Source organism: Acomys russatus, chromosome 9 (genome assembly GCF_903995435.1).
Source record: "Acomys russatus chromosome 9, mAcoRus1.1, whole genome shotgun sequence".
NCBI classification, from domain to species: domain Eukaryota; kingdom Metazoa; phylum Chordata; class Mammalia; order Rodentia; family Muridae; genus Acomys; species Acomys russatus.
The window spans coordinates 44,516,059-44,538,007 of record NC_067145.1 but is presented as its reverse complement, the minus strand read 5'-3'; the positions used below and the strand labels follow the sequence as shown (position 1 = coordinate 44,538,007).

General features: G+C 42.4%; 1 protein-coding gene across 1 annotated transcript in view; it reads left to right on the top strand.

The window, feature by feature from the left end:
* Positions 1 to 5,210: 5,210 nt before the first annotated feature.
* Armc3 (armadillo repeat containing 3) overlaps positions 5,211 to 21,949 on the top strand; it is a 90,999-nt gene continuing 74,260 nt past the window's right edge. The window contains exons 1-4 of the mRNA XM_051151271.1: positions 5,211 to 5,282; positions 8,772 to 8,820; positions 18,311 to 18,428; positions 21,692 to 21,817. Coding sequence (XP_051007228.1) covers positions 8,773 to 8,820; positions 18,311 to 18,428; positions 21,692 to 21,817 — 292 coding nt within the window. The 5' untranslated portion in view covers positions 5,211 to 5,282; position 8,772. The remainder of the gene's footprint in view (positions 5,283 to 8,771; positions 8,821 to 18,310; positions 18,429 to 21,691; positions 21,818 to 21,949) is intronic.

Sequence of the window (21,949 nt, the reverse complement as noted above, 5' to 3'; positions counted from 1 at the left end):
ATCCTGTAAAATCAATATGCAAGGCCCAGATTTATTCTTCTACTAGAAAATTTCAACACTGCAAAAAGATGTTCTTTTTAATGGCATAAAAAGCCATCCACAGAGTGCTTAGACAAGTGTGACACCTGTAGGTGCAGGGAGAAGTCAAATGAAGGGAGAGAGGTACTGTGTTTGTGAAATGGAGAGCACAGGATCATTAAGTTTTCACATCTTCCTGAATTTATCTATGGGATTCATGCAATCCTAATCAATAGCCCAGCAGGGTTCTTATAGAAATTGACAAACTACTTTCAAAATGTGTAAGAAATGTAAAAAGACATGGGGGTGGCCGAAGCCACTTGAAAACGCTAAAATAATAAAGACACTGTAGTTATTACTGAGTGGATAGAGATATTGATCAAAAGCAGAATAAAGTCCAGAAATAGACCTGCCTACAAAGGATGGATTTATTTTTGAGAAAGGTGCCAATGTAATTGAATGCATAAAGCAGAAAATTTTCTCCAAGTGATCCTAGAAAAGTTAATAGGCCGTGAGCCTAAATGTAAGACCAAAACTATGAGCCTTATAAACAAATGCAAATGAAACCAAAACCAAAACCACCACAACAAAACCAAACCAACAATAGCAAGGAAGGCGTCTAAATAACTAAGCAGTAATTTTTCTAAGTAACAGAGAAACTTAAAAAAAAAAAAAAACCTAAAATGAGCCAAGAAAATTCTAACTTTAAAGCTGCATTTAAGAAATGAAAGAGAAGGCTGCAGAGATGATTTTGTGGCTAGGAGTACTTCCAGAGAGCCCAGGTTCGATTTCCACCATGGCAGCGTATAACTGGCTGTCCTTCTGCTCCAGGGGATCAGATGCCCTCTTCTGGCCTCTTTAGGCACTGCACACATATGGTGCACAGCCGTCCAAGCAGGCAACATGCCTATAACATTAAAAAAAATAAAATAAAATAAAAAGGAAATAAAAAAGACAGACCACATATTGGTGTGAAGTTTTTCTAAATTACATTTCTGACAAATTATTGGCATACAAAAGAATTTCCATAACTTGGTAAGAATTAAGAACTCTCTTAAAAGTAGGAAAACATATCCAAACAGATACTTCACTGAAGGAACCCTGAAGACACACAAAGAATGTAGGAGATGATCATTATTCCACAAAAAAAGAGTGTACATTAAAATCCAAGAGAAGAGAGCCAGCAAGATGGCTCAGCGGGGACAAGAGCTTGCTGTACAAGCCTGGAAACCTGAGTTCAATCCCCAGACCCCACATGGGAGAAGTGGGAGCTCATTCCCATGTGCTGACCTTTGACCTCTACAGGAGCACCATGGCCCATGTTTCCTCTCCTCAGAAAATGAAGAAATAAAAAGTAAACAAAACCCAGAAGAGAGACCACTTTTCCCTCAGGAGTGACTACAATTGGAAGGACTGACAAAGTCCTGAGGAGCACAGGGCCCAACTGGAATTCTCACCTATTTGCAGACACACTATAGGTGTTGGGAAAGCAATTTAGCAGGTTCTCATGACACTAAACACAGCCTTGCCTTAAGGACCTAGAAGTGAAATTCTTCTCCTGATATTTTCCCAAACATGGTCTCCACAAACCTGTGTATAAATGCCAGAGAGGATAGATTTATATCATCGCCAAATTAGAAAATGATTGGATTGACATTCTGCAGCCATCCAAGCTCAATAGTACTAGTCTGCAATGACATGACACCAGGGGCAGCTCTTAACAATGTGGTGTTAGATTAAGGGGGCCCAGACAGAAAAGGTCGCACACCGAATGTCTTCATTTACAGGACCTTCCAGAAAGAGCAGAATTACAGGCAGAGAAAACAAAGCTCCAGGAAAGCCAGTTGCAGAGAGGGAGAGAGAGAAAGGCTTGGCTTTAAAGAAGCAAGAAGGACACCTGGGATGACAGAAATGTTCTGTATTCATGGTGGCTTCTGCTCCCACAGTCAAAGCTCACCACTGAATTAAAAAAAAAAAAAAAAAAAAAAAAAAATACACCATCCCCAAATGGGCAGAAGACATATAGAGTCAAGAAATGGCTTATGAAAAGGCCAAACCAGTGATTTAAATTATTTCACTTAAAAAAAATTCTCTATGATTTGTTGTAATCTTGTGTCTTCAAGACATTTGTGTATGATGATGTCCTGACTCAGGACAGTGCCGATAAAAGTGGAACCAATCTCAACTCATCTGTTTTTTCTGTTTACTAGAAATATGATCTTATGCCAATTATTTAGCTCAGACATCAGAAGATTAGGGTGGGGCTTAAACACATGTGTTAGCCATTCCTAAGTCTCAGAATAAATATTCACCAAATGCCCATTTAGAAGTGGAGAGAGAGAGAGAGAGAGAGAGAGAGAGAGAGAGAGAGAGAGAGAGAGAGAGAGGACTTACAATGTCACAGGAAAATACTGAAACAAGCACACGTGTGAGGAAGAGTAATGATGTATAAAATGAGGGATGCTTTGTGGTGTCTAGAGGAGCTAATAAAGACTTGGACTTTCTGGAGGAAATCTTGACAATAGATATGAAAAATGAGTAAGTGGTTTTTGGGCCAACTAAGGGGAGCGAAAGGCAGAAAATGTCACTGTGTGCTTGAGAATGACAGGCATTTTGCTATTTCTTGGAGCCAAGAAAACCTAATACAGAAGGGAGGAGTCAGTCAGAACACAGGGGGTCTTGAATGCCAATCACGTTGCATCCCATCCTGCGGTGGGGTGGGAGGGAGCCAGCAAAGAGAAAGAGAACTTAATTAGGCTTGCATCTTACAAGGGTGACTTTGATCATCCTGGAAAGGAGCAGCCGAAGCAAAGACAAAATTACAGGACTCGGGACACACTGAAAGGCTTGTAGGTAAACCCAGGGAAAGGATGGTGGTACTCTGAAAATAGGCCATGGAGCAGTGCCAAGGTAAATCTGAGAAACGCAGCATCTGGTAGCTGAGCATGAAGAATGAATGAATGTCAGGCTTCACAGATGAGCAGAGTTAGGGGTGCTCCTAGGCCAGTGGTCCTCAACCTTCCTGATGCTGCAAACCTTTAATACAGTTCCTCATGTTATGGTGACCCCCTCAACCATAAAATTATTTTTGTTGCTACTTCATAACTGTAATTTTGCTATTGTTTATGAATTGTAATGCAAATATCTGATTTGCAGGATATCTTACACGCGATCCCTGTGAAAGAGTGTCTGGCCTCCCACAACCCAAAGGAGTTGTGACCCTAAGTCGCTGCCCTTGACAAAGACAAGAACACATTTGTACAGGGGAAACCATGCATTTGGGTGGATATTGTTGCATTTAGGTGAATCTTGTGGATGTTTAAGATGTCTGTGACTATCCGGTGGAACGATCCAGCAAGTGAGAGGACATTTGAGCCTTAGAGTTCATTATCGGTGTTAGATGGGGAGCGGCAGAGAGGTATAGCAACTGAAGTCACAGACAGAGGCAAGATCACCCCAGAAAAGCATAAGGTGTAGGAGAGAGCCAGAAGCAGATTACTAAAAAGTACCAACCATCATGGGGGGATAGAAAAGACCTTAAGTAATTGTCCTGAAACTAGGAGAAGGCTAAAAGGACAGCACAGGAAGCAGGAAGTCTCCAAAAGGAGCTGCTAAGAGTGTCCTGTGCACAGCAATACCAGAGAAGAGAAAGATGGGGAAACATCCTGTGGATCTAGGCAGTGGTAGTGCTGGGACAAAACCAGACTTGAAGGGAAACTAAAAACGTGCAATTATATAGTGCAGGTACCTTTCTGGGACGCCGTGAGCAGGAGCCGAGAGATTGCAGGGTGGGAGGAGACATGGGTTGCTATGGCTTGTATGAGTGTTTCCCAAAGGCCCGTGGGTTAAAAGCTTGGTCCCGTGGTGGCATGTTATTGGAGGGTCCCATGGACTGTTTAGAAGTGGATGTTAGTGGGACCCCAGCCATCTTCTGCCTGCCTTTTGGCTGTTAGCTTCTGAAGTGTCTTGTTCTTCATGTGTTCCTCTAGGATGTACTGTCCTGGGCAAAGGATGGGGCCTCCAGTCAAAATAATTCTACCTTTTTAGCTGGGCATGGTGGCACACCCCTTTAATCCCAGCACTCGGGAGGCAGAGGCAGGCAGATCACTGTGAGTTCGAGATCAGCCTGGTCTATAAAGCAAGTCCAGGATAGCCAGGGCTACACAGAGAAACCCTGTCTTGAAAAACAAACAAACAAAAAAACAACAAAATCTACCTTTTTATAAACTTATTGCCTCAGGTATTTTTCTATAGTAATTGAAAGCTGGGTAAGGAAGATTAAGGAAGTTTTACAATTTTTACTTATTCTCTTTCTATCTCTGTCCTTTTTACCATTTCGGCCATTTTGCTAAACACCAAGGGAAATTTGGGAAGAGAGTATTATATTTATATACACATGGGGGTGGTCTAGAAGAAAGGAAGATAATCAACTGTATTAGTTAAGATATTAGTCAAGGTCTAACCAAAACATAGAAATCACGTGAGATATCTGGCTCCTAAAGGCAGCTGAGAGATCCTTTCTGGTGACTGCCACAGGCACAGGTCGAGTTAAGTAGAAATGAAAGAACATTCTAAGAGTGGCATACAACTTGGCAGAATAAAGATGCTAAGGGAAGCATTTCTGGGGAAGGAAATGAGGAGATAGAATGAGTAGACGCTGGAAGAATATGTTTGAGGAACCTGCGGGGAAGGAGGAGAAAGAGGCTGGAAATGAGGCTGCGCTGATGGAGTCGAAGAGGCAGCCAGATTTGGGACGATGTGTTTTTCGAAGAAAGCTGTAGACAAGACCAGAAAAACGATTTCTGGAAGGTCAGCACACCTATGGTGTGTAGGAAAACTGGGAAGGGAAACCAGAGTCCTAAGCTGCAAGGCCAAACGCGATGGAGGTAAGAACAGGACAAAGATCTAGTAAGGGAAGGAGACACTTAGCTGATGGCTTCTTTGTTGGGGGCGGGGAGCAGGCTGAGAGAGAGCAAACAGGATCTTCTTTATTTGGGCCATTGAAAAGGATATCTGAAGATGAGGAAGGGAGGGAGAGGAGGAGAGTTTGAGCCTTGTTAGTCTTGCCATGACACGATCATGGTTCCTGCAGGATTGATCGCCTTGGCGCTGGACAATGGGAGCCCTGGCGCTAAGAGCCAATTCTGGGCAGAGCACGCAGGCGCAGCCCGGTGTCGCCTAGCAACCAGCAACAACACTGACTCGCAGAGGTCAGTGCAGTTTGCTAGTTGAAGGAAGCCACTGCTTCTACAGCCTGCGTGCAGGTAAGGGTAGACATGGCTTCACACCTACTGCAAGGTTTGAGAGGACATGGACAGGACAAACTGTGGAACCCCGTGCCCGGGGCAGGGGGGCGGGTGTGCTGGGATAAGGGGAGAGGACACCGAGCTGTCCCAGCCTGCACCCGCAGTTACAAACTCACTTAACGGGGTGGATTAGGGGGCCATGAGGGTTTAATCTCCTGTCACTTGACTGTTAATGACTCTTTAAACAGAACCCTACCTGCTCCAGTCCTCCTCTGCTGCTTTAAGTCTACTCAAACCCACTTCTGCCTTAGCGAATATCTGAAGCTCAGAGACTGGGCGGGCAGCAGGCGAGGATGGGGAAACAAATGACAAATAAGGCCACAGTACGGCTATGAAAGGTATGAATTTGAGCTAAGCCCATTGTCGTAATCAGTGCAATGAACTCGGTACCTATTCATTACGTTTTTTGTTTTTGGTTTTCTCCCATTTGTATCTGTATTCCTAAAGAAACAGGAAAGTGGATGTTTTGGGTTTTTGTTTTGTTTAATTTTTTTATATCCAAGGACGTTCATTACAACCTTGGCCATAATTCCAAAAACTGGAAAGGGGGGGGGGGGCTAGATGTGTAGTAGATTTAAAGCGTTTTTTAAATGACATGTAGACCCACTGGAAACACTGGGAGGATAAATGGAGATAGAAATATTTTGAAGTTCCCCTTAAAGAATTTCTTAGGAGTGGAATGCACCCAGAAGATGCTCCACCACACAACAGGGACATATGCTCAACCATGTTCATAGTGGCCTTATTCATAATAGCCAGAACATGGAAACAGCCTAAGTGTCCCTCAGTAGAAGAATGGATAAAGAAACTGTGGTATATTTACACTATGGAATACTACTCAGCTATTAAAAACAAGGAATTTCCAAAATTTGTAGACAAATGGATTGAACTAGAAATTATCATAATGAGTGAGCTAACCCAGAAGCAGAGAGACTCAAATGGTATATACTCACTTATAACTGGACACTAGCCCAAGGGGCATGCCCCATGAAAGTCTTCACTTACCAGGAAAGTGAGATAGAGGTGAGGACATCCTATTGGGACTCTAAGTGAGAGAAATATAGGAGATAGGGAAATAGAAGAATCCAGAGGGTCCTAGAAACCTACAAGAAGAACACTATGATGGGCGGATCTGGGCCCAGGGATTCTGCTCAAACTATGGCACCAACCAAGGACAATACGTGCAGTCATCATCAAACCCCTACCCAGATCTATCCAAGGGACAGGACATTCTCCACAGTTAAGTGGAGACTGGGGACTGATTTTCACACAAACTCTGGTGTGCCATATTTGGCCATGTCCCCTTGATAGGGGGGCCCAATGGCACTCGGAGGAAGGATAGCAGACTACCAAGAAGAGACTAGATACCCTAGCATCATATTCAGGGGGAGGAGGTCCCCCTCAGGGAAGGGGAGTGGGGTGAAAGCGGGAAGGAGGGAGGAATGGGAGGATGCATGGGATGAGATAGCAAATGAGATGTAATATGAATGATTTTATTTAAAAAAAAAAAAAAAGAATTTCTTAGGAAAACGGTTCCAGGTAAGGAAATTGACAGTACGTAGTAGAATTCAGGCAAGATGTTTAAAAAAAAAAAAAAAAAAGTCACTGTAGAAAACATGCACACAGGCACGCACGCATGCAAACACACACACATACATGCAATATTTCAAAATAACACAAATCTAACTGAGCCTATCATTGAGTGAATATTCTTTTGTTCATTGTTTTATTCTTTGTTTTTCAAATTCTCTACAATGAATTGCCAGGCTTTTAAGAGAAAAAAAAAATTAGTGTGTATGGCAAATTGCTCCCACCTGCACCAGTGGTTTAGTCTTGTGCCCCAGAAGAGCTAGCTCACACCTGATACAGCTCCCTCTAATCTCATGCTGCTGCCCAGGACCTCTTCCATAATTAATAATTGCAGCACTGTGTCTTTATCCTCTGCACTTTCATCACTCTATTGGTCAAAACATTATTCTGGAGTAGGACACGTTAGGATGAGGGCAACTGAAACAGCCTCAAACAACTTTGTGTGTGTGTGTGTGTAACTTGTCCTTCAGAAGGAATTATTATAAGTCAGTTGCTGACATATCTTAGAATTGCTTATGACCTAGGAACTTATACCCTCGCACCCCCCTCACCTAGAGATTGAGTCCATGATAGCAGCTCACTGTTCTGAAATACCTTGTATGTATCTTTCTGAATGAAACAGGCTTGAAGTCAAGGGCCTGTGTAATTTTCAAGCAGGTATGAATGCTTGAGAAAAATGTTGGCTCTAACATATGAAAAGAAAATTAGAAATCAGTATTTTAATGTTTGGCTGCTATTACATTTCCATACATTTGAAGGCAGTTTTCTCATTTTGTAGAAATTTTCAAGCATCCGTGCTGGTTGCTGAATAATTTCAAAGGCCAATCCTGATGAAAGCTTGGGAGCTGGAGAGATGACTCAGTGATTAGGACCATGTTTAGTTCCCACCACACTCACTGTGGCTCACAAGTCTGTAACTCCAGTTTCAGAGGGTCCAGCACCCTTCTGCTTTCCTCTGGCTCCTGGCATGCATGCGGTGCACACATACGTGAAGGCAAAACACCCACACACATAAAATTAATAAAATGAAACATTACTTATGCCAAGTGGTGTCTAATGGAGAATATGGGTGTGTTATCATTTTAGCGTGGTGGATAAGGCATGAGGTAGCCTATAGGATAAGCCTGTCCTGTTCCTCACAGGCCTTATGACTCAAGGCTTAAAGTCAGTCACATGGAATAGGTGCTATTCAAAAGTCTCTGAGTTACTGTGGCCCTTTAATGCATGCAATGTGTTCTGCCCAGTGTCTCTAAAATCAAGGGCTGTTCTTGACTTCTGGCAAGCCATTTGAACTGATCCTCTCCGGGGACTTTGTTCATCCCAAGATTTCTCCTGAAACTCTGGTAACTTCCTCTTCTTCCCACCAAGGCATTACCTACAGGCAAAGCAGCTAATGATTTTCATAATCTTCAGTTCATGTCACAGGCTAGATATCTACAGGGGCAGGGCATGGTTGCATGCCAAAAAAAAAAAAAAAAAAAAAAAAAAAAAGACACAAATGCCTGCTTTCTGGATCTCAAAGGTTTCATCTGAAGCCCAACATAGGTGGTGAGTGAAATTACTGTGCTTTTTCTAGTTTAATCAGGAGTTAGGTCACAAATACTGGTTGCCTTTCCAAACTGAACGAAACACCACTGCTCGACAAGCTTATCAGTAAGTCCCTAATCAGTGCTTCCAATAGGGACGTACTGTAACAATCCATGCATGTACAGTAATCGCTACATGAATTGCATGCTTTAATAGAGTAAGATGAGAAGAAGAAATGACGCCCCCCCCCCAAGAACATAGATATCAGATTGCGTAAATGTATGATGTGCAAATTGTATTTTCTGCATCTTTTTTTTTTTTTCTCCTTAGGATGGGTAAAAAAATAAAGAAAGAAGTTGAACCTCCCCCTAAGGATGTGGTAAGTTTCTGGTGCAGACACCAGCAACACTTTAACCACCAGTTTTAAAAATAAATCATTCCAACAGTTTGGCATGGCCCACAGTATACATGAACACTTGGTGGCAGAAGTCCAAAGTCTGACTAATGATAATATTAGTCAGAGAAGCCTAACAGGATATCAGCAAACATTTACAACATTGTCATTATGTAATTAGCACAATTAGATGGCGATTACTAGCTTTTCTAGTAATAGATAGCATGTTTACAGTGTAGTTGATGGATAAATAGTTTTGTTGTGTTCTTTTAAATACTTCCAGTTTATATTCACTGGCCGCTCATTAATATGAATTATCTAAAGAAATTTTCAAAAATAACGAGAAGCTACGCTATAGCTTGTGCACACTCATGCATGGCATCTGATGATGGTCTAGGGCATGAGATGTTCCGTGTTTTCCAGTTTGAAAGTAATCTGGGGTTACCAACTTCTCTGTCAAATGCTGAGCATAAACACAGTCCCTTACAGAATGCCCTTTCACCCCTAACTGTGTGGTTTATCTGCTCACCTTAATCAATTACTGAGAGACGGCTGCCACAGTGGAAGAGCATCTTTTTTTAAATTAATTTATCTATTTATTCAGATTACAACTTAATTGTTATCCCATCACTTGCATCCTCTCGTTCCTCCCTCCCTCCTGCTTTCACACTATTCCCCTCCCCTATGTCTGTGACTGAGGGAGACCTCCTCCCCCACTATATGGTCATAGGCTATCAAGTCTCATCTTTTTTTTCTAATTTTATTTTATTAATTTATTCTTGTTACATCTCAATGGTTATCCCATCCCTTGTATCCTCCCATTCCTCCCTCCCTCCCATTTTCCCCTTACACCCCTCCCCTATGACTGTGACTGAGGGGGACTTCCTCCCCCTTTATATGCTCATAGGGTATCAAGTCTCTTCTTGGTAGCCTGCTTATTCTTTCTTTGAGTGTCAACAGGCCTCCCCACCAAGGGGAGGTGGTCAAATATGGGGCATCAGAGTTCATGTCAGAGTTAGTCCCTGCTCTCCACATAACTGTGGGCAATGTCCTGTCCGTTGGGTAGATCAGAGTAGGAGTTCGATGTTTACTGTTGTATTGTCCTTGGTTAGTGCAATAGTTTGTGCAGACTCCCCTGGCCCCCAATCCACCCATCATAATGTTCTTCTTGTAGGTTTCTAGGACCCTCTGGATCCTTCTATTTCCCCATGTCCTATATTTCTCTTACCTAGAGGCCCAGTAGGATGTCCTCACATCTATCCCAATCTCCTGGTAAGTGAAGACTTTTGTGGGATATGCCTTTTGGGCTAGTGCCCAATTATAAGTGAGTATATACCATGTGAGTCTTTCTGCTTCTGGGTTAACTCACTCAGTTTGATCATTTCTAGTTCCATCCATTTGTCCTCAAATTTTGGGATTTCCTTGTTTTTAATAGCTGAGTAGTATTCCATAGTGTAAATGTACCACAGTCTCTTTATCCATTCCTCAACTGAGGGACATTTAGGGTGCTTCCAGGCTAAATGAATAAGGCTGCTGTGAACATGGTTGAGCATATATCCTTGTTGTGTGGTGGAGCATTTTCTGGGTTTATTCCAAGGAGTGGAATAGCTGGGTCTTGAGGAAGCCCTATTCTCAGTTTTCTGTGAAAGTGCCAGATAAATTTCCAAAGTGGTTGTACAAGTTTGCATTCCCACCAGCAATGAAGGAGTGTTCCTCTTTCTCCACATTCTTGCCAGCATGTGGTGTCACTTGAATTTTTGATCTTAGCCATTCTGATGGGTGTAAGGTGGAATCTCAGAGTAATTTTGATTTGCATTTCTCTGATGACTAAAAACGTTGAACATTTCTTTTAAGTGTTTCTCAGCCATTTGATATTCCTCTGTTGAGAATTCTCTGTTTAGCTCTGAGCCCCATTTCTCAATTGGGTTATTTGGTTTGGTGGTGTTTAGTTTGTTCTTTATATATTTCGGATAGTAGCCCCGTGTTGGATGTAGGGTTGGTGATGATAGAAGAGCATCTGATGATTCTGACTTTGGCGTCTCAGATGTTTGATGCGTTCATCATCAGGCAGAATACACACAGAAATGAAGACTTTCCAAGTTTTCAAAAATTGGAAAGTGCTGCAGGAAGTTGCCCTCCAGATCTGAGCATTACAGTCAAGCTTTCAAGCTTTGTGCCAGCATGGCTCCTCCCGAACCGTGTTGGTCACTTTGACCAAGTCGCCAGGTTTAGCCAAACCATTGCAGCTTTCTTTTTTTTTTTTTATTAATTTATTCTTGTTACATCTCAATGTTTATCCCATCCCTTGTATCCTCCCATTATTCCCCCCCCCCCCATTTTCCCATTATTCCCCTCCCCTATGACTGTTCCTGAGGGGGATTACGTCCCCCCTATATATTCTCATAGGGTATCAAGTCTCTTCTTGGCTACTTGCTGTCCTTCCTCTGAGTGCCACCAGGTCTCCCCCTCCAGGGGACATGGTCAAATGTGAGGCACCAGAGTACGTGAGAAAGTCGTATCACACTCTCTACTCAACTGTGGAGAATATTCTGACCATTGGCTAGATCTGGGAAGGGGTTTAAAGTTTACCTCCTGTATTGTCCTTGGCTGGTGCCTTAGTTTGAGCGGGACCCCTGGGCCCAAATCTGCTTATCATATTGTTCTACTTGTAGATTTCTAGGACCCTCTGTATCCTTTTATTTTGCTGTTCTCCCATGCGTCTCTCATTTAGAGTCCCAATAGGATGCCTTCCCTTCTGTCCCAGTTTCCTGGTAAGTGAAGGCTTTTGTGGGACATGCCCCTTGGGCTAGTATGCAGATATAAGTGAGTATATACCATTTGATTCTTTCTGCTTCTGGGTTAACTCACTCATTATGATCATTTCTAGCTCAATCCATTTATCCACAAATTTCGGGAATTCCTTGTTTTTAATAGCTGAGTAGTATTCCATAGTGTATATGTACCACAGTTTCTTTATCCACTCTTCTACTGAGGGACACTTAGGCTGTTTCCATGTTCTGGCTATTATGAATAAGGCCATTGCAGCTTTCTTTATCTTTGAAATGGGAATGCACTCTCCAACTCATTTGCATTGCTATGTTATTAAACCAAAATAAATTACATTATGTTCTCAGTGCTTGATGCATAATGCAGTAAATGATCTCTCTCTCTCTCTCTCTCTCTCTCTCTCTCTCTCTCACACACACACACACACACACACACACACGCGCACACGCGCGCGCGCACACACACACACACACACACACTCAGTGGGGGATGTAATAATAGTTTAAGAAATCAGGTTTGGATTTGGGTTTGGGTTTCAAGCAGGGTTTCTCCGTGTAGCCTTGGCTGTCCTGGACTTGCTTTGTAGACCAGGCTGGCCTCGAACTCACAACGATCTGCCTGCCTCTGCCTCCCTGAGTGCTTGGATTACAGGTGTGCACCACTGCACCCTGCTCAGGTTTCTTTGTTTCTTTCTTTCCTTCTTTGTTTTAATTAAAGCAAAAGAAATGTCCAGGGCGCAAGCTGCTAAGTGATGCAGAGACTCACACAGTCTCACACTCACAGAAGTGAAAATAACAAATCTTTCTAAAGGAGGATTAGGGCTCTTAATGGGACCAGTTTTATAGACATGAAATCCCTGGGAAAACAATTATAGACAAGGGCCATTGGTGGATGTTATGTGTCTTTGGTGGACCCCTTGCTTACTGTGAACTGAGAAAGTAAGAGCTGCATGTATATGTGTCAGTCCTAGGGCTCCCGTTCCTAAGTCCTCCATGTGTCCTCAGAAGCTGGAGCACAGCGCCCAGGGACAGCCAGACATTAGAACACTGTAGGGCATGTATTAGACAGGGCTACTGTTTACTAACATTGCAGGAAGTATGTCATACTGATATGCCTACTGATTGTTAGTCTTTTGATTCTAATTAATTACAATTTGTTTGTTGCTAAGCACTGTGTTTGTAAGTTCCCTTAAAAGCATCAACAGTGCTACGTGGGGGTACTGTGAGCCTTATGAATTAATGAAATAAAAAGGTCATCCGGGCTCGGTGGCGCACACTCGTAATCCCAGTACTCAGGGAAGAAGAGGCAAGTGGATTGCTGTGAGTTCAAGGCCAGCCTGGTCTACAAAGTCCATGTCCAGGACATCCAAGGCTACACAGGGGGGGGGAAGTCTACCACATGAAAAAAATGAGGAAACTGTCACAAGTTCACAGTGACTACCTCTGCAAAGGTTTCCTAGATGAAGGCAGACAGAAACGTTTATATCTTTTTTCATAACTCTGTCATAAAGTAACAACTATTTCAGTGGTTGTCTGTGTGTGTGTGTGTGTGTGTGTGTGTGTGTGTGTGTGTGTGTGTGAGAGAGAGAGAGAGAGAGAGAGAGAGAGAAAGAGAGAGGAGCGCCACATGTGAACCAGGCATAGTACTCTGGAGACTGAGGAAGGAGACTCATTTAAGGCCAACTTGTGCTACACAGTGAGATCCTGCCTCAAAAAGGAAGAACGAAAAGCAAAGCCAAGCAAACAAGCGTGGCCTGTGAGCGCCATATTGGAACAGCAGAATCAGGAACACTGATCTCTGGAGTTCTGTTGCGAGCAGTTTCTCAAAGCTGTATTTCCTTAATTGAGATTGGAGACTGTCTCTCGCTGTAAGCCTCTGGTCTGTGAGCAGAGCCAGCATGCCTCTTCTTACTTTTATTCTTTCCCTCGGTAATTTTGGCGCACCATTCCTTTTATACAGAGCGCGACACTGCCGTCTCACAACAAGCCTGCTGCCGACTGACTACCTCGCAGGGAAGCAGATGGGCTGTGTGATTACAGCTCAGCATTATTTATTCAGTCATGTGGCATTCTGTTACAGCCACCGTTTCATTCTCAGCACCTTTTTAAATAAAAAATTACTATGACACTGTAGGCCCTGCAGGAGAAACAAATACCGTGCCAAGTGCCTCCACTGTCTGCCAAGCACTGACATTCCCACCGCAGAACTGCTCTTTAGCGTGTGGTTCTTATGGCCTCCATCTTCCTTTATGCTTCTTATAATCTATATTGCCTTGCTCCTAATGATGACTGGAAGGCACAGGAACATATCAGAGTGTTGACTGAACCTCCAGGAGAGATTAAATGGTGTTTATTTATTACTCTTGTTTCAGCAGGTTTTTATGTACTCTTCATCTCCGAAGACTGTAGTTAGCATTCTCACAAGTTAGTCATGTGTTCATAAAATGAGCTTTAATATATTCAAATATTAATTTAGACTTTTGCACTACGTGGTGTGACTGTGGTTGTAGCTACTTTGAAGGCCGAGGCAGAAGGGTTGCTTGAGTTTGGGAGTTCAGTGCCAATGTGGGAAACATTGCAGAATCTTAACCACAACAAAGGAGCTGGAAAGATGGCTCAGTTGGTGATGGCATACAAGCATGAGGACCTGAGTTCAGATCCTCAGACCCCACAAAAGAGTTAGACATGGTGACCCTCATAGGTAACCCCAGTGCTGGGTAGGAGGGGGGACATTGGAGGATAGGGAGGCAGGCAGATCCCTGAAGGTCAAAGGCCAGTCTAGTCAAATTAGTGAGCTTCAGAGAGAGTAGAGACCTATTTCAAAATAAAATTAAGGAACAAAAAGTGAAAGATGATCAATAAAAGGCAGTTAATGTCAAACCCTGGCCTCCAGATGCACTCACAGTGACAAGTATACACCACCCAAACAAAGGGAGGGAGGGAGGGGGAGGGAGGGAGGGAGAGAGACAGAGAGAGAGACAGAGAGGGAGAGACAGACAAAGACAGAAGAAGGGAAGAGAGAGAAAGAGGCAGAGATGAAGAGAGATGGAGAGAGTGGAAGGGAGGGGGGAGAGAATGATAGACAGAGGAAAAGAGAGAGATAGAAAGAGGGAGATAGAAAGAAGGAAGGAGAAGAGGAGGGAGACAGAAGAAAAGAGGAAGGGTTGTATTAGAAAATTAAAGCTCTAAAATGGGGCTTGCGTCCTGTCTGAGTGTGGGCCGGTGGGAGGAGGGAGCAGCTGGGCTATCAGGACAGGGCTTGAAGTCTCAGGGTGTCTAAAGCTGTGGTTCTCAGAGAATGACAGGCAGTCGAGAAGCCTTGTGAAGAAAGGACAGAAACTCCAGATTCTTATGCCTTGAGTTCAGTAGCAGCGTGGACGTTGTGGAGCCAACTGATGGTTTGGGTTCCCTGACATCACAAGGCAGTACCCAGATAAACCACCTCAGCTCCACAAACCACACCCGGGAGGCCCAAGGAAACACAGAGCTCTGTAGCTCCAACTGTTATTAAGGAAAGAAATTAAATTAAATTATCAAGAAGTGGTTAGCAGCAGGTGACATGGTGGTCACTGGTGGTGACCTTAGAAGTGGTTACCTTGGGCACTGATGAAGGCTGAATTCAGCTTGCATATGAGCAGTCAGTAGACAAAGGAGAGAAGAAACCATTCCATTGTGGTTTCGACCATGAAAGGGAAGGACAGACAGAGGCTGAATAGTACGTACAGAACGTTTGGTTTTTGTTTGAAAATGAGAGAGATTTGGTTGGAGTCTATAGCACAGAGAAGGGTTGGCAGCATAGGCATCTGGCTAAAGGTCCCTGGAGACTTTAGGTTCTAAGCTGTCTGGGTGGAACTACATGTGACCAATAGCATGCACGAATTGCTAAAAAGCTGTGAGCAGAATGGCTTTTAGAGCTCACACAAGTCAGCGAGTTGTAATTGTGGTAAGAGGCTTTTATTGAAGATCTTGGACAGTCTTAGGTAGAACTCCAGAAACCCTGCCTTTACAGTACGGCTAGCTTTGCCCTATGGGGAAGGCACTCCTGGATTTTGTGGAGCGAGGTTTAAAAATGGGCCTAAAGTAGACAAAGTTGAACCAGATGGTGGATAATTGCCTGACATAGCAAAATTCAATATCCTTTCAATTCCCTCCATCCCCATTACCAAGAAAAAAATCTATACACTCAACTACATAGTTTTCATGATGTTAAGTAGCCAATAAAAATAATTAAGGATGCAAAAAAAAAAAAAAAAAAAAAAGGAAGAAAGAAAGAAAGTGTGACCCATATCAGGAAAACAATCAATAAGCCATTAGAGGAAATAAAATAGGAAGCTAAAAAAAAAAATTCAATTACCAGAAAAGGAGACAGGGAAAAGAATAGGTAGGGAAAGTGGAGAGAGACAACAAGATGGTCAATAAAAGCCAATCATATTGATAATCATACTAGATATAAATGTTGAAATATTTTAAGGCAAGAGATTGTGAAATTTAATGAAAAGACTCAAGAAACCTTTAAGGATACATATAGGTTAAGAGTGAAAACAGAAAAACATACATTCCATGCAAACACTAATAATAAGAAGCTGCCTGTGTATTGAACAAAATATAATTATAGGACAAACAAAAATATAATTATAGGACAAACACTTTTATCACAGAAAAACAAGAGGATTTTTCATAATAATAAAAATTTCATTTTTTAAGAAGGAAATGGCCTTCAATGCTGTTAACTTAGTAACACAAAATTTAAAAATATGAAGGAAAGGGGCTATTCCATTGCATAAATACGAAAAGTTAAACATATTACTTTTACCAAAAATCAATATCTATATCCTACGAAGCATTGCAGAGACAAATTAAGAAAAGTCTAATGAAGCAGACACCTGTGCTGAGTACAGGTACATTGATGGCAGGATTGTAAAACGGTAGAATTCCTTTGGGAAAACGTGACATTTTCTTGTGAAGTTAAATACACACTTGACATCAAGCCAGAAGTTCGTGTGTATGTGTGTGTGTGTATGTGTGTGTCCAGATGCATGAATATATATTGTTCACGCACTTGCAAGTCAGAGGTCAACATGAGATGTTTTCTCCGATCATTCTTCACTTTTATTTTTGAGACAGGTCTGTCACTGAACATGTAGTGCATTGATTTGGCCAGAAAATTCCAAGGGTCCTCCTGTGTCTGCCTCTCCAGAGCGGGAATTATAGGGAGTCACCCCTGCACGCATCTCTTTCACATGGATGTTCAGATATAGAAGCTCTTGATCAATGTTGCGACAACACTGTCCTGAAACCCAGCAGAAGGCAGTTGGAGGTAAAGGTGCATGCCACCAAGCCTGATGACATGAGTCCACTCCCCAGGGCCCACATCATAAAAGGAGAAAGTCCACTGCTGTGAGTTGTTCTTTTGAACTCCCATGTATGTGCACACCCATGCAAATGTGCACACAAACACATAGTTAAGAATGTAATAAGTTTTCAAAATTTGAATAGGCGTCTTTTTCTCTGTGTGGATTTTTAAAATTCCAGACATGGCGTTTTAGGTCATTGCCTGCATCCATCATCCATCGCCCTTTCCTTTTTTTAACCTTCTAGTTTCACACAATGATGTCATCTTATTTTTCCAAACATAATGAGATGTTCATATAGGAAGAGTCAACCCATAGAACCAGCTAACGTTTGGAAGTCCATTTGCCTTTATCATAAAGAGAATGCCTTCCTCCATTTGTCTCTGGAAATGAAAGAAAACAGTGTCATAACTTGTTTGCTCCTTGCCCACAGAAAGCCCCAATGCTGTGAGTTTGGTCTTGTTTGGTTTAACAACACAAAAATGGCCCAGATTCAGCATGGTCCAGGTCTCAGAGATCTACACGTTTCCTCCACACCAGGCTACTATTACCTTTTTTCTGGAACCTAAGTTTGTACTTGATACATACATTTTTCTATCCCTTCATCACTGTTCTTGTTTCACATATGTAATTCAGGCTTTTCCATTAAGAGTCCTGTAGTTGGACTGGGCATATTGATGCTTGAGACAGGGCACCAGATGTTCTCAAAGATTCTTGTGTGTTGCCTTAGAATGATAACAATGTAGATTTATTTTAGTGAGCATCTGTGATTGTCCAGACAATGGGCTAAGTGCTTCACTGTAACCTCTCAAACCCCGGCTGGATCATTTCAGATATGTGCTATTATCACTAGAACACAGAAAAAGAAATTAGCATCCCAGATGCCTCAGCAACTTGTCTGAGATAAACTGAGAAGCCGCATCTGCAACTCAAACCCTTTCTTGCCTTTCCTCTGTTCTCTAGGAATCAGAGAGCTGTCAGCACTGAATGCAGTTTGTCTGTCTGTGGTTTTAAAACTTTACTTTATGCATATGAGTGTATCTCTTGCATCCATGTTTGTACATCACATATGTGGAGTGCTCACAGAGGCCAGAAAAAAACATCAAATCCCCTGGAAACTGGAGTTACAGACAGTTGTGAGTCACCGCGGTGGGTGCTGGAAACTGAACCTGGGACCTCTGAAAGAGCAGCCAGTGCTCTTGCCCACTGAGCCATCTATCTCTCCAGCCCCAGTGACTACATCCTTTTGCACAACTGTGGCTGCTTTACATTTCAAGCCACTGTTCATTTTTATGTGACATTTATTCGAGCCTGATTGCCTTTTCTTGCACATTTCAGTTTGACCCACTCACGATTGAAAGCAAAAAAGCAGCCACCGTGGTGCTGATGCTCAACTCTCCGGAGGAAGACATTTTAGCCAAAGCGTGCGAAGCCATTTATAAGTTTGCTTTGAAAGGTTTGGAGTTTTTCAATTTCTCTTTCTATCTCATTTGCATATACTAGGTACCAGGCACTTCCTACACTAGGATGTAGCTTAATTCCTGCGTGAGTAACACCCAATGCGCTGTCTGAAGGCAATGTGCCTTCCTACCTGCTTTACTCAGCTCCCAAGGGTCTGTCACAATGTAGAACGGTCCTTTAGACCGCTTCACTGTGGGGAAAGCAAAGGAGTCAGGCATGGAGGCACAGGCCTGTCAACTCAGAATTTGGGAGGTAGAGGCAGGATTGTGAACGCAAAGCTAGCCTTGACTATGTAGTAAATACCCTTGTCTCTCCCATAACTCACTCACTCACTCAGTCACTCACTCACTCACTCACTCACTCACTCATCCAATCAACCAATAAAAACAAATGCCACAGATGCAAAAAGAGCCCCATTTGAGCAGTAAAATAAACTTGTTTTGAATCATAATCTAAAGTACAAAAATAAATATCCATGTGTAAGACAATGTTTGATATAAAAAAAAATTAAACCAAGGCTGCTGACACTCACTGCCCTGCTCCCTTCCTCACAGTAGCTGTTCACCCCCAGTATTTTCCATTTCCACTTTGTTCTACTGTCTTCCACACCGTCTCATTTAAAGCCGCCATTTGCCCAGTCTCGGTGGCCCTTCTCTACTTTGCTTGCCTTTACCCATATTTCCTCCTACTTGGATGTGCACTTTTCACAGTTAGAGCCTAGTATGCACACACTAGTGTCTTGCTGAGCCTGGCTTAACTCATTTAAGGTTTTCTAGTTCTATACATTTTCATGCTAATTTTATAATTTTGTCTTATTTGGAATAAAATTCCATTCAATAAAATTTAAATGATCAACAGGGAAAGATTGTTGAATTAAAAATCTAAACTAAACTACATGCTGCCTTCAAGAAAAACTCTTTGACTAGAAAGACTCAAATAAAAGATGAAAAAAGATATATCATAAAAGGGCTAATCAAAATTAACCCGGTGTCCTTATATTAATGTAAGAAAAATAAACAGTAAAAGGAGTCAGAGGTCACTTCATTATGATAAAGAGGTCAACAAATCTAACGGCTGCAGAAACTCTTCCACAGCTATGGACCTAACAAAGGACCCTTGAGATGCGGCTGGTATTTCGAGGAGAAATAAGCAGCTCAGAACTGCCCCTCAAGAGAGGATTCAAAATTTTTTCGGTAAATAAAGGAAGAAATAGACAGCACATCTAAAAATATGGAAGACTTGACCATCAGTATTAATGACCTTAACCTAGTACTGGGTTAAGGGCACAAAACAAGACTAAAAAATTTTTAAGGGATTCTAAACTATTAAAAAATGTATCTCCACGCCACAGAGGAATCACATTAGAAACCAATAGTAGCAGATATTCAGGGTAATCATTAAAGACTCAGAGAGTAAGCCACACATTCCTATGTAACTTGTGAGTAGAAGAACAGGGGGATAAAAGTGGAAATTAAAGCAACCTACAGAACTTTGTAGGAGGCTGTAAAATGAGGGTTCAGATAAAAATTTTATTGCATCATGTTAGAAAACACATTTTAGCATCAGGGAGGCGGCTTGGTGGGTAAACGTGATGCCCAAAGTTTGGATCCTTGCAGCTCATGCAAAAAACAAAAACAAAAAAAAACCCCAACAAAACCTGTTCCCTGACTTCTATCAATGCACATGCCCACAAATGCAAAATACACACGCACATACACAGGGAGAAAGAAATTCTTTAAAGTTTCAAACCAATAGCTTCAACTTCTTTTAAAGAGAGTACAGTGGTAAAGGAGAAACTAAAGTCAGTAAAACAATAGCTATATGAAAAGAAATTAATGAGGCAGAAAACAATTATAAAAAGTAAGCAGAAACTGTGAGCTGGCAGAAAAGAAAATGAATCAGTCTTCAGCTCTGTATATCTCTTAAGTGTGGATATGGAATTTGCATAGAAAGCACTAGCAAATTAAACCCAACGACTGAGTTTCATGCCAAGACCCCATGATTTGTTTAAGTTCGCAGAATTAGTCAAGGAATCCTATCCTATGTGATAGGCAGAAAACATGCCAAAATATCCACATGGGACCTTCAGAAGTTGTAAATGTATGTCATTACCTAGCTAGAAGAAATGGGAGTGCAGGCATAAAAGTTGCCAATCAACTGACTTTGAGATGAGATTATTTCCACGCAAGGCCAACACAGTCTCACGGGTCCCGATTGCTGAAAGGAGGAGGGAAGAGGCTCAGAGCCAGAGAAGATGTGGTGGGAAAATGGGTCAGAAATATGTGGCTGGTGACATTGAGGGTGGAAGGTGCCCACAAGTCAAGTAATAGTGAGAAGAAATAGGTGTCCTATTTCTGGGAGAACAGTTCAGTGGTTCAGCACTCGCCTACCATCCATAAAGCCCTGGGTTCCATCCTCACCCCACACCCAAAAAAAGAACAAAGAAAGGAATTGTTTTCTCTCACAGAGCTCTAAGAAACATAGACCACCTTACCGACACGTTGCTTTTACCTGCAGAGAGACCTTTCAGACCATAAGATGAAACCTTCGTTGATTTCTGTTTGTTTGGGTGTGTGGAGTCCATTGAAGTAGCTATCAGAAACTAATACGGCACTTTTGATGGCTAGAAGCATTATCATTCAACATTTTCCCATTTCTTTTACAAGATTCAGTACCTAGGCGCCTGAGAGATGGTTCAGCAGTCAAGCGCATTTGCCTGGGCTCCATTGCCGGCACACACACTTGGTGGTTGACCACTGGCTGTATAACTTCAATTCCAGGCTGTATGGCCTCTTCTGACCTCCTCAGGCACTGCACACACACACATACATACACACACATACATACACACACACACACGCGCGCGCGCGCGCACGCACACACGCACGCACGCACACACACACACACACACACACACACACACTAAACAGTCATATTTTCAGGAAAAAACTCATATACATGAAATAATTTAAAAAGCAAACTGAAAGACAGACAAACATAAGAATGTCTAGGACGTGGTGACAGTGTTAGGACACCACTCTGAGCTGGTACGTTGTGAGAGCTGAGGACAAGATGAGCCTACTGACATCAGGGGAAGAGAGAGAAGAAAATATGCAGGGTGCTGGAGCCCTGTCCTTGTTGTGAGAGAAAGCAAAGAGGGATGAAAAAAGAAAGGGCAAGTAAGAAACAAGTAACACATCAGCGCTCCAGGGAGACTGCAGGCATTCATGCATGGTCTTGTTCTCCCTGTCGTGTCAGGCGAGGAGAATAAAGCAACTCTCCTTGAACTTGGAGCTGTGGAGCCTTTGACTAAGCTGCTCATGCACGAAGACAAAATCGTAAGAAGAAACGCTATGATGATCTTTGGCATTCTGGCTTCCAACAGTGAGTAATGATGCTCTGAAACGACCATATTCTCCTCCTCCTTTCAGATTTAATTTCAAGGGATTTGCCTACGTGTTATTTAAACAGACTTTGATGTCATCATCATCAACAACAACAACAACAACAACAACA